A 13,414-nucleotide genomic window follows, 5' to 3' on the forward strand; every position below is an offset into this window, starting at 1 on the left:
TTTTGACTACTGGTGCCATCGTTGTGAGTAGAGGTTGCAGAGAAAAACTTGAGAATTTTTGGGAGAGAAGGAGAATAAGAATTGCAAGAAAGCGTAAAGTGAAAATAAGAGTTCAATTGGGCTTTTATACTTCCTTGAATTAAAACGTAAATAAAGTGATTAAATGATACTTTTAAGTAAGTTACAGCCGTTCAAGAATAAATAAAACTGTAGAAATTCTGAAAACTACCTTAAATACAAATACATACAACACTGTATATCTGTATCAACGGTTGAGTAAAAGAATCAATGGTTGTGACTCACTTATAGTAACTGATGTGACACTTCAACGGATAAGGTAAATAGTTATCCGTTGATGATCAACACCATTTTATCCGTTGAAGGATAAAATTACCAGAAATGTATTTGTCTTTCAACGGATAATGAACATCCGTTGATAGAACAATTTTGGCTTTCAACGGATAGGGAATATCCGTTGATAGGATAAGTCTTACTTAAAGCCAACTTTGTTCTTGCAGCAAATTCATTTCAGGCTTCAAGGCCGATTACATAGATGACATGAATTATGAATAATTAAGCATACCTAGCTCACTTACTAATCTTGTGAATGTTGATTCATCAAGTGGCTTGGTAAATATGTCTGCAATCTGCTTTTCACTTGGAACAAAATGAAGTTCCACTGTACCTTTCATCACATGTTCCCTAATGAAGTGGTACTTGATATCAATGTGCTTGGTTCTTGAGTGCTGCACTGGATTTTCAGTAATGGCAATGGCACTTGTGTTGTCACAGAATATTGGAATTTTGTCAACAGTCAGACCGTAGTCAAATAGTTGATTCCTCATCCATAGTATCTGTGCACAGCAACTACCAGCAGCAATGTACTCAGCTTCAGCTGTTGATGTGGAAATAGAATTTTGCTTCTTGCTGAACCATGACACAAGCTTGTTCCCTAGAAATTGACAGGTGCCTGTTGTGCTTTTCCTGTCTATTTTGCAACCTGCATAATCTGCATCCGAGTAGCCAATTAGATCAAAACCAGACTCTCTAGGGTACCAAATTCCTAGATTTGGAGTCCCTTTGAGATATCTGAAAATTCTTTTAATAGCCACTAAGTGAGATTCCTCAGGGTCAGCTTGAAATCTAGCACAGAGACATGTAGAAAACATTATATCAGGTCTACTAGCAGTTAAATATAAAAGTGAGCCAACCATGCCTCTATAACTTGTAATATCCACAGACTTTTCAGCCTTGTTTAATTCAAGCTTAGTGGCAGTGGCCATGGGAGTTTTTGCAGATGAGCAATCCATTAAGTCAAACTTCTTTAAAAGATCATAAATATATTTAGTTTGACTAATGAAGATTCCACCACTAACTTGTTTAACTTGTAAACCAAGAAAATAAGTTAGCTCTCCCATCAGGCTCATTTCATATTTACTTTGCATTAATTTAGCAAACTTTTTATAAAGCTTATCATCTGTAGATCCAAATATGATATCATCTACATAAATCTGTACAAGTATCTTAGAGCCATTAACATTTCTAAAGAAGAGAGTTTTGTCAACAGTACCTCTTGTGAAGTGATTATCTAGAAGGAATTTTGACAAAGTCTCATACCAGACTCTAGGTGCTTGCTTTAGTCCATAGAGTGCTTTCAACAGATAATACACATAGTCTGGAAAATTTGGATCTTCAAATCCTGGAGATTGGCTTACATAAACTTCTTCCTCCAATTCCCCATTTAGAAATGCACTCTTGACATCCATTTGATAGACTTTGAAATTGGCATTAGCTGCATAGGCTAGAAAGATTCTGATGACTTCAAGTCTGGCAACTGGAGCAAATGTTTCATCAAAATCTATTCCTTCTTGTTGAGAATAGCTTTTAGCAACCAATCTGGCTTTATTCCTTATGACAATGCCATTTTCATCCATCTTGTTTCTGAATACCCATTTTGTGTCAATAGAACTCTTGTTCTTTGGCTTGGGCACCAGCTTCCATACTTTGTTCCTTTCAAATTGGTTTAGTTCCTCTTGCATTGCTAAAATCCAATCTGGATCCAATAGAGCTTCTTCCACTCTCTTAGGTTCCTCCTGTGATAGAAAGCTACTATACAGACATTCATCTTGAGTAGCCCTTCTAGTTTGTACTTTTGATATAGCATCACCAATGATCAGTTCAAAAGGGTGATTCTTGGTCCATTTCCTTTGAGGTGGTAGATTAGCTCTAGATGAGGTTGCCTCAGTATTGTCATGATGTGAGATAGAATGTTGATTGGTTGAAACCCCCCCTGAGTTGCTGATCCTTTGAAAGAAATTGGGAGCTCTATCCACTGATGAAGTGAATTGATTATCCATTGACAGACTGTGATCAACGGATGCTTCATTATGAACTGCAACGGATGATGCACTTTGTCTTTCAACGGATGCTGCATTGCTTCTTTCAACGGAAGCTGAATTATTACTTTTAACGGATGCAGCATTCTGTGCATTATCCGAAGACAGATTCTGAATTCTTCTTGAGATGCCTTCTTCATCATTCTCATCTTCACTATCATCACAATATATCTCAATGTTGTCAAATTTGAGTCCTTCATGATGTCCCTCTTCTGTTAGTCCATCAATCTTTTTATCATCAAACACAACATGTACAGATTCCATGACAATGTTGGTTCTTAGATTATAGACCCTATATGATTTTCCAGCAGAATAACCAACAAATATTCCTTCATCAGCCTTTGCATCAAACTTTCTTTTGTGATCAGATTGATTCCTTAAGATGTAACATTTGCAACCAAAGACATGCAGAAAGTTTAAAGTTGGTTTTCTTCTCTTGAATAATTGATAGGGAGTCATGCATTTTGCCTGATTGATTAGAGAAATATTCTGAGTGTAACATGCACAGTTAACAGCCTCAGCCCAAAAGTAGGTTGGGAGTTTTGACTCTTCAAGCATTGTCCTTGCAGCTTCAATTAGTGATCTGTTCTTCCTTTCCACCACACCATTTTGTTGTGGGGTCCTTGGAGCTGAGAACTCATGCATGATCCCATTTTCTTCACAGAACAACTTCATGGTTGAATTCTTGAACTCAGTTCCATTATCACTCCTAATATTCCTTACTTTGAAGTCAGGATGATTGTTGACTTGCTTGATATGATTGATAATGATTTCACTAGCTTCATCCTTTGATTCAAGAAAATAGACCCATGAAAACTTTGAGAAATCATCTACAATCACTAGGCAATATCTTTTCCTTGAAATTGACAATACATTGACTGGTCCAAAAAGATCCATGTATAGAAGTTGTAGTGGTTCATCAATTGCAGATTCAAGCTTCTTACTGAATGATACTTTCTTTTGCTTTCCTTTCTGACAAGCATCACACAGTCCATCCCTTGTGAATTCCACTAGAGGCATTCCTCTAACTAAGTCCTTTTTGACTAGATCATTCATTATCTTGAAATTCAAATGGGACAGCTTCTTGTGCCATAGCCAACTTTCAACTGGACTTGCTTTGCTGAGAAGACAAGTAATGGATTCTGCATCTGTAGAGTTGAAATCAGCTAAGTACACATTCCATTTTCTAACTCCAGTTAGAACCACTTTATTGTCCTTCTTACTTGTGACAATACAGGCTTCAGAATTGAAGGAAACAATATTCCCTCTGTCACATAGTTGACTGATGCTCAACAAATTGTGTTTGAGACCATCAACCAATGCAACTTCATCAATGATGACATTTTCTTTTGAAATCAAGCCATATCCCATAGTGAATCCTTTGCTGTCATCTCCAAAGGTTATGCTAGGGCCAGCTTTCTCCTTAAACTCTGTGAACAGGGTGAAATCTCCTGTCATGTGTCTTGAACAACCACTGTCCAAGTACCATAGATTCCTTCTTTGTCCCTGCACACAACAAAATCAATCAAGTTGATTTTGGTACCCAAGTTTCCTTGGGTCCAGCCTTGTTAGTCTTTTTTCTAGACTTCATTCCTCCTGCATCTTTTGACTTAGGTAAGTTTGGGTCAACCTTGGTCTCAGATGTGGTTGGTTGAAGTGTAGGGTTAGTCACAGAATCATTTAACACATTTGATTGAATTTGATAGGGCATAGGTTGTGCAAACATGTTATTCCACATAGGCATATTGTATGGCATTTGAGGCATACTAAATGCAGTAAAATAAGGATTATTAATGTATGACATGTTTGCAAAATGTGCATGGAGATTCTGGTGAGACATAACAGGCATAGCATGCAGAGGTGACATAGACATGTTAGGCATGGAGGGATTTGAAGGCATGGGAGCATTTTTAACAGATTTGCAATTATCAGATAGGTGATTAACACTTTTACAATGTACACAGCTTTTTCTAGGAGCATACCTATCAGGTGTGTAATTGTTATGTTTATTAATCCCTACCTTCCCATTTCTTTTAGATTTTCTTTTAGTTTCCTTCTTATCCTCAACCAACTTAAGCCTATCTTTCAGCTGATCTAAAGTCATGTGTCCTATATTCACCTTACTGACATCTCTGGATGTGCTAGCTCCTTCTTTGACAAAGTTCTTGAGAGTTGAGTCATTCTTTTTATTTAGGTTTTTATTTTTAAAAGAACTTGTCTGCTTTAATTGATGAGCCTTCAACGGATGCTCATTTTCTTCCTTCAACGGATAACTTTCATCATCCGTTGATTCCACATCCGTTGACAATCCATCAATTAATTCTAGCTTCTTTTTGTTTTTCTTCTAGGCATCCTCACAGAATGGTTCAATTCCCTAAACCTTTGCAATCTGAACACTAACATCCCTAGATGTTTTCCAGGCCTTGATTACCTCATGCTCACTTTCTAACTGTTTAGAAAGAATTTCTACTTTCTTAACAACTTCTGCTAGTTCACTCTCAACAGTCAAGCATTTAAGTTTTATCTTTTCAAGCTCAATTACCTGATCCTTTAACATAGCATTCCTATCACTTAAAAACACATTATTCTCCTTGATCCTAGTGTTTTCTTTTGCTAGCGATTTAAGGGAAACACGCAAATGATATAATTCATTGGACATATCATTTATGGCTTCATTGCATTCATGTTTAGAAAGCTGAGAGAGATCAGTAGTAATTACCTGGTTGCTTGATGAACTAGTTTCATTTTCATCAGAATTAGCCATCAGGGCTAGGTTGACATATTCCACATCATCATCTTCATTTACCCCATCTGCTGCCCAATCATCTTGAGTGAGAAAAGCTCTTTCCTTTTGTTTGAGCAAATCAAAATACTTCTTTTTGTAATCAACTTGCTCAAATTTCTTTTTCTCAGAATTTGGCTTCCTACACTCACTTACAAAGTGTCCACTAATGCCACAGTTGTAACATTTGAACTTTGATTTGTCCACCATGTTTTTGTTTGGCTTAGTGAACTTTGTGTTTTTCCTGAACTTCATTTTTGCAAACCTCCTGGACAGAAAGGCCAAATGTTCATCAATATCATCAGATTCATCCTGACTGGAATTGTCTTCATCCTCAGCAACTTGCAATTTACCCTTGCTTGATTCTGATTTGCTTGTGCCAATTTTGAGACTTGGCATTGTCTTTTCTTCATTCCTGGCTTCAACTTTTTCACTGTCAGCTACAAGTGCAATTGATCCTCCTTTTCTCTTTCCCTTTTCTAACAGCTCATCTTGCTCCATCTCAAGTTCATAAGTCTTCAAAATTCCATATAATCTTTCGAGTGTGAAGTCCTTATAATCTTGAGAATTTCTTAGAGAAACAGTCATAGGCTTCCATTCCTTTGGTAGAGACCTTAGAAATTTTAAGTTGGAGTCCTTGACTTGGTACACTCTCCCATACAGCTTTAATCCATTCAATAGTTTCTGTAATCTGTTGAAGGTATCATTCAATGATTCTCCCTCTTCAAAATGAAAATATTCATACTGTTGAATGAGAAGCTGCATTTTGTTTTCTCTAACTTGCTCAGTGCCTTCACAGATGAGCTGCACAGTATCCCAAATTTCCTTAGCACATATCTTGATCCAGGCCATTAAACAGAATGTTCATGGCTTTCTTGTCCTTGTGGACCTCTTCAATATCTTCAACAGTCCATGCTGCCTTTGGCTTGGGAATAGACTGTTCAACAGCAACTGTAGCAGTAGCAGCTGTGGCCACCTTGTGTGGGATGTGAGGACCATTCTCAATGCAGTTGATGTAGCTTTCATCTTGAGAGAGAAGATGTATATGCATCTTCACCTTCCAGTGATGATAGTTATCTCTTTCCAGGATTGGAATCTTTACACCAATATCCTTCTTACTCATGATGTTAGCAGAATAGATCTTTAAACTCTTTGTATGTTAAGAGCTTGCTCTGATACCAATTGTTATTCCCAGTGGACTAACAATGAGATTTACAGAAGGGGGGTTGAATGTAAATCTCAAAACTTTTTCAAGTTTTGAGTAGTTTCTAAGGCTAAGTGTTTAAGTGAACAAATGTGTGTGAATTGCTTGAAGCTGATATAAACATATATATATTCAAACACAAATGTAAGGAACACAAAGAACTTAAAAACTTTTCTGGTGGATTTGTTGTTCCACCAGAGATGTGTTATTTCAGAAAATCTGTGATTCAAAGAATTAAATCACAGCTGCTTCCTAGTACAAACTAGATGATTTTCTCTCTGGATATTTCTAAACAGCTCTGGAAAATTCATTTCTAATTACTAGCTGCTACTTGGTTTATATATCACCAAGTTTACAAGTGAAGACAAAACTGTAAAATACAATTGAAAAGATTCTTCACATGTTTCTTCTTCATTTCTCTATCCAATGCAATCTAGGATAATTTGTGAATCTTTGAATACTTCCTTGTTTGCATCAGAATGGAAATGCTGCATTTTCTTGATTCCTCCTAGAGGCTTCCACATTCCAGTTTGTCTCTGTCAACCCATGTGCCTCTGTCAGCTTGTGAATTGTCACTATCAACTGCTAATGAACTAAGCATCCGTTGAAGCTTTCATCCGTTGATGCCTTATCCGTTGAGGCTTTATCCGTTAAAGCTTTATCCGTTGATGCATTATCAGTTGAAGTCTTTATCCGTTGAAGCACTCATCTGTTGATGGATATCATCCGTTGAAGCATTAGAGACATCCGTTGAAGCTTTGTTTCTTATCCGTTGAAGGTCTTCAATATCCGTTGATACTTTTTCACTTATACAAAATTACAAGGCATGAAATATTTACAATTAGCCCTCCTATTTGTATATCCATTAGTAGTCAACATGACTGATAGTTTCCTACAACATCTAAGAATTACAACTTGAAACCAGAGAATGAAATGTGCTACAATACTAAACTTATTGTTAAGTAAAGCTACTCCTTCAACGGATAGCCAAGATGGTCTTATCCGTTGAGGCTACAAACACTAGATTTCTACTTAAGTGTTTTGCTTAACTTATCATCAAACTAATACACATATTCCTAACATATTGTTTTACTCTGAGATAGCAAATCTTGGTTTTAGTCTTAGACCCGTTATGTCAATCTAATCCAGCTAATTATATTTAGTTTTTTGTTTAATTTTATTTTAGTCTGGAATTAATATTATTATGTTTTATACCGAATTGATACTATGTATAATTTTATTTTAGTCTGATGACATTATATCTTCCAAACGAATTTACTTTCAATTTATTTTGTTTTAGCACGTTTATTTTTTATTTTGCCTGATGACATTATATCGACTAAACCAATTTGGTTTCAAATTTTTATTAGTATTTATTATTTTATTTTAATCTGAGCCTGCAAATCTAACTAATTGTACGTAATTTATTATTATTTTTTATTTAGGATTGAATCAATAGTATAATTTTAATTCATATTATATATATTATTTTATTTAAATCAAAATCATTAGGTATATTACAATTCTATTTGTATTTATATAATGAGAGTGTATTATTTTAAATATTACTATAATTACGGAGACCAGACCGACTACCAACCAAAGTTTCATTATTTCGTCTTTAATATAATAGTATAGATAGATATATATATATCTTATAATTTTACTTTTGCGTGTCTTTTAATTCTCCTAAACTTTTGATTAAACCATTGATTCCTGTTATACTTCTACATGTATTATGATTCTATTAAATTTTATTTTATTTTTTGTTATCTTATACTTCTACATGTCGTATGATTCTATTAAATTTAGTTTTATTTTTGTTTCCTTATACTTCTACCTATTAAGTTTGGTTTTATTTTTATTTTACCTTTTGGCTTTAATCTTTGCCTTATGTATTACAGTGTATATTTTATAATTATACTTTTGTATGTCTTTTTTTTTGCCAAATTTAAATCAGATTTCATTAATAACTTGAAAGAGATTCAATCGGGATAAACCCCCAACTGATCATACAACCAGGTTGAAAAACAAATAGAGCTAAATAATTAGCCGTTTTGTTTCCGGATTGCTTAACAAACTGAATACAAATATTCTGAAAATTAAAAATAAAGGTAATGGTTTTCCGGACAATCCAGGATGCATCTCCCCCGAAAATAGCAGTTTCACAATTGACCCTCACATTAATTCGATTGATAGTGCAATGTTCAGAGGACTCAGTTGCAACAACTGAGTTTAGAGGCCTCATGTTATGAACAAATATTTTTTGTGAGAGGTAAGCACATGTGATTTTCACCACCGTTCCAAGCGCACCCCAACTATCTACCTGCCGGACACCAGCTATAGACCTGCCGAAAGTGTTGTTGATGCGAGATATCCAGATCTCCCAATGCACCATCAAATTCATTTTCAACAAATTCAAAACTCAAAAATCTCAGAATTAACAACAAATTGTAATATGTTGTTAGGCGAGAGATTTTGAATCCAAAAACTGAATTTTATTATAAAATCCAAACTCTTACCTTAGTAGATCTGAAAACTAAAGTGAAGAACTGTAATGGATTTTTCGAGTTTTGTAAAACAAATCTCGATTTTATTGAGGAAAAGGTAAATAAAAGGAGAAGATGAAGATGAATATGGAGGTAGAGATGGGTAGAAAGGGTGAAAAAGGAGGTTGGGCGGGTAGGGTTAGGATGAGGTGAATACATGACGGCCGACTCTCATGCCAGAGAGAAACGGTTTACTTTTGTATGTCTTTTAATTTTACTAAATTTTTTATTACACCATTTATTCCTGTTGTACTTCTACATGTATTATGATTCTATCAAATTTAGTTTTATTTTTTGTTATCTTATATTTCTACACGTCGTATGATTCTATGAAGTTTAGTTTTATTTTTGTTTCCTTATACTTCTACCTATTAAGTTTGGTTTTATTTTTGTGTCACCTTTTGGCTTTAATCTTTGTGTATTTAATTCACTTATGTATTGCTAATTCAATATATTATACGTGTTTGGTTTCATCAATTTATGATTTCACCCTTTTGAATTTCATTATAACTCTAAATGTATTATTTTTATTCTTTATTTACTTCCGTATGACTTATATGTTATATGTATTATTTTTCCCGTTTTTTAATTGTAATTTTTATATTGATTTCAACTCAGTAATATTATATATGACTCAGTATTATATTTTAATGAAATAATAAATTTTTTGAAATCATATAATAATTATAATCTTTTATTATAATCATAACACCGGTACTCAATAGTTCGGGTTGAATTTTGTGAGTAAAATTTAGAAATTTTGACATGACACTTATACTATTATGATTTTTAAAAATTATTTAAATAAATTAATTCGGGCTTAGCACAGGTTATCAACTAGTAATACTAATATACTATTATGTCTTTGTTCAATTGTTCGTTTGACACGTTTTTATCAGAATCTGCTCTAACAATTACATTCAAAGTTGTCAAATAATTTAATCAAAATTAGATCCGAAAATACATGTCTTTAGTAGGTCATATAACAATGTTTCTAGTTTGGGAGGCTGAAAAAAGTTGGTTATTTTGGTTGACGGGATAGCCAACAAGAGTGTCATGGCACATGAGACTTTAGCACTATTTTCGACGTCCTCGTTGGAGATGCTCTAAATAGCGTGTACTCCTTGATTTTGATCAGCCTACAACTTTACATACACTATTTTGTCATTTATTCTTCATGTTGATTATATATGCCTTTTTTATTGTTCGTCTGGTGATGAAGTTTGGAATAAAAATCTAAAGGTTATATTGCTCGTATATGAGGTTTCTTTGTAATCTAAATAATTACTTAACTCCTAATTAACTTGATTCTTATACATATTCTTACTTTACTTGTCACTAAATTATTGGAATCAGACAATTTTCTAAATTTATCTTGCTTCACCTGTCAGCAATGTATGAAACTTAACAAATTGGGTTAACTACCTAATTGTATGATGTAGCTCATATAAATAGATGCAATCAGTTCTTTCAGTGTGCAGTGTGCATAAACTTCACATCTCCCTCTCTCTCTCTGATCTTTCAGCGTGCAGTGTGCATAAACTTCACATCTCTCTCTCTCTCTCTCCCTCCCTCGTTCGGTGTATTCGTTTCATATATAGATGGGAGAATTGAAACATTTTCTTCATGAGCATAAGCTAATACTAAATGAAGCCGAGCCTGTTGTTTGCAAGGATGTAGAATGTGATATGTGTAGACAGCCAATAAACAAGCTCATAGACGCATTTTATAGCTGCAACATCTCCCTTATCGATGATAGTTCATCAAGTAACTGTGCAGGTTTCTTTTTGCATAAAACTTGTTCTGAGTTGCCCTCCACGTTTACACACCCTATGTTCCCACAACACCCTCTAAGCCTCCTTTCGCGTCCATATAAAAAAAATTATTATTATAAGTGTTATGCTTGTGTAGGTGTTTCTCAGGGCTTTATGTATGTTTCCAACAGCGAAAAAGTTTGTCTGAAATGCGTAAAATCTGAACTTAGATCTCTAGAGGGACGTACCCATGATCATCCAGGTCACAATCACCCATTAACCTTAGTCCAAAGGCCAGCTTTGTTCCTTTGTGATGCTTGTAACACGACAGCTACAGATTTGTCCTATATCTGTAACAAATGTTGTTTCTGGATACACAAGAGTTGTGCCGATGCACCCATCACCTACCAATGCAAATTTCACAAAGAACACACCCTAATCTTGGACTACTCTCTTCCCCAAGAATATCGTGAATTTTTCTGGTTGTGCGGCATATGTAGTAAATTTATAAATCACAGCTACTGGGTTTATTATTGCGCAAATTGCAGATTTTTTGCTCACGTGAAATGTGCTTCATTACCTGAGATGTTGAGGTTGATTTACCGTTTCCTCTTACTATATCTGATATCATGATTTTGATTATCTATCAAATAAATATTTAGTTTTCCAACATTGTTGTTTTACTCGGAGTTATTCTGACTGGGTTTTGTTCTTTCTTTTGGCATGTTAAAAGTGACGATGATAGCGGAGAGTCCAATTTGATGCACTTTCCAGCGCATGATGAAGCATCACTACATAAAATGATGCAGCAGTGTATCATGAAGGCAACAGATGATGCTCTCCTGCATAATTCTGCCACTACTGCGGAGCCTTCGTCTTATATCAAGCATTGGGCGCATAAACACCAGCTGACGCTCAGAAACAAGAACTCAAAAACTTTGACCCTTGACTTGAATCATAAATTAGAAGATACTGAATTGCTAATTTGCGATGGGTGCGCTAAGCCAATCTCCTTGGTTGATGAAATATTCTATGAATGCAAATCATGCAATTTTTTTCTCCACAGATCATGCGCCCTGTTTCCGGAAAAGATGGAGCATCATCTAGCAGGCAACCAAGTCGATGATATTTCACTAGTACGAGAGTTCAATGAACTAGGTTTTATACTATGCCAAAGTTGCCACATCCTTGGTAATGGGATTTTCTTGTCGATCAATAAAACAACTTTATTTGACATCGGGTGTGCTTCATTACCGAGAATAATTAAACATGAAGGTCATCGACACCCTCTTAACCAATTGAAGTATCCAGACGATGACTTTTGCAAAGCATGTTTGTTTGAATATGCATTACGTAAAGAAAAAATCATGTATGGGTGTGAAAAATGTGGATTCTACATACATGTATGGTGTGCCTTAAGACCACATATGATGAAACATCGATGGGATCCGCATCCTCTCTACTTGATTCTGTTTGTCAAGAATGTAGCTGATCACCCTCACGATTTCGATTGTGAATTTTGCTCCGAAAATATTGACCCAACCACTTGGTTTTATCACTGCAATACTTGTGATCTATCATTTCATATCCACTGTATTGATCCATATTATCTGTTTTCAAACATGAAGCTTGGTGCTACTAACATTTGTTGTGACTCGCATCCTCACCCGCACGGCCTCACATTGGTTCTAAACAAAAAGAAGCGAAGATGCAGCACATGCGGTGAAGATGCAACCGGCGTGCCAGTTCTCGAGTGTTCACCATGCAAATATGTAGTGCATATTCACAAATGTGTAAAATGATAGAGAGGAAAAGTAACAAACTCTATTGAAGAATAACAAACTGTATTTACATAATGATATGAATATTAAGGATTAAGGGAAGTATAGACTTTTACTAAGCGTAGCATTAGTCTTTCTTGTTGTTGAATAACCTTCTATATATCAAAAGGGTGTATTATCTTCATCAAGAGAATTGAGAAGCACTGTAGTCGTTTTCATATTTTCATATTGATTTTCACAATATGAAACAATGCAGAAACAGAGAGAGTTACATAATACAATTAAGTAGTTAATCCAGCTTTTTAAGTTTCATACATCGGTGACAAGTGAAGCAAAATACAAAATTGTCTGCATTCGAATAATTTAGTAACAAGTAAGAATATGTATGTTAAATTGAAGAGGTAAGTGATGAGAATACATTTAGAAAAATGTCTGCATTCGAATAATTTAGTGACAAGTAAGAATATGTACGGAAAACCTCGGACACAAGCAATGGCATTTATATTTTTATTCCAATTTATCACCAGAAAAGCAATATTGCATGTTAAGATATTTTGATCAAAACCAAGTAGTACACTTATGCTCAGGTATTTTCACTTGAAACAAGTTATTTTCACTTGCAAAAACACATGTTGTTGAGATCTCCTGATCCAAATGGTTCATGAATTACAGTTTTGGCAAGACAAAAGTGCACAAAAAAATCGAAAAAATTCTGAACTTTTGCAATATATCTACATTCGAGAAGTGCAGCATCTGGCATCCGATTACATCTTCACTGCATATCTTGCATCTTCGTATCTTTTTATTTACAAGCCATGTGAGGCCGTGAGGGTGATGATGTGTGTAGCTAAAAATGTTGGTAGCGCCAAACTTCATATTACAGAACAAATAATATGGATCGATGCAGAAACTGTGAAATGACAGATCACAAGAACTGCAGTGATAAAA

General features: G+C 34.9%; 1 protein-coding gene across 1 annotated transcript; it reads left to right on the forward strand.

Moving 5' to 3' along the window:
- The first annotated feature begins 10,424 nt into the window (after positions 1–10,424).
- On the forward strand, positions 10,425–12,773 carry LOC141703469 (uncharacterized). Its single transcript, XM_074506993.1, has 2 exons — positions 10,425–11,278; positions 11,419–12,773. Exons 1-2 carry the CDS (start codon positions 10,533–10,535, stop codon positions 12,485–12,487), a joined length of 1,815 nt encoding a protein of 604 aa, XP_074363094.1. The 5' UTR covers positions 10,425–10,532; the 3' UTR covers positions 12,488–12,773.
- The last annotated feature ends 641 nt before the right edge of the window (positions 12,774–13,414 follow it).

Source organism: Apium graveolens, unplaced genomic scaffold (genome assembly GCF_009905375.1).
Source record: "Apium graveolens cultivar Ventura unplaced genomic scaffold, ASM990537v1 ctg669, whole genome shotgun sequence".
Lineage (NCBI taxonomy): Eukaryota > Viridiplantae > Streptophyta > Magnoliopsida > Apiales > Apiaceae > Apium > Apium graveolens.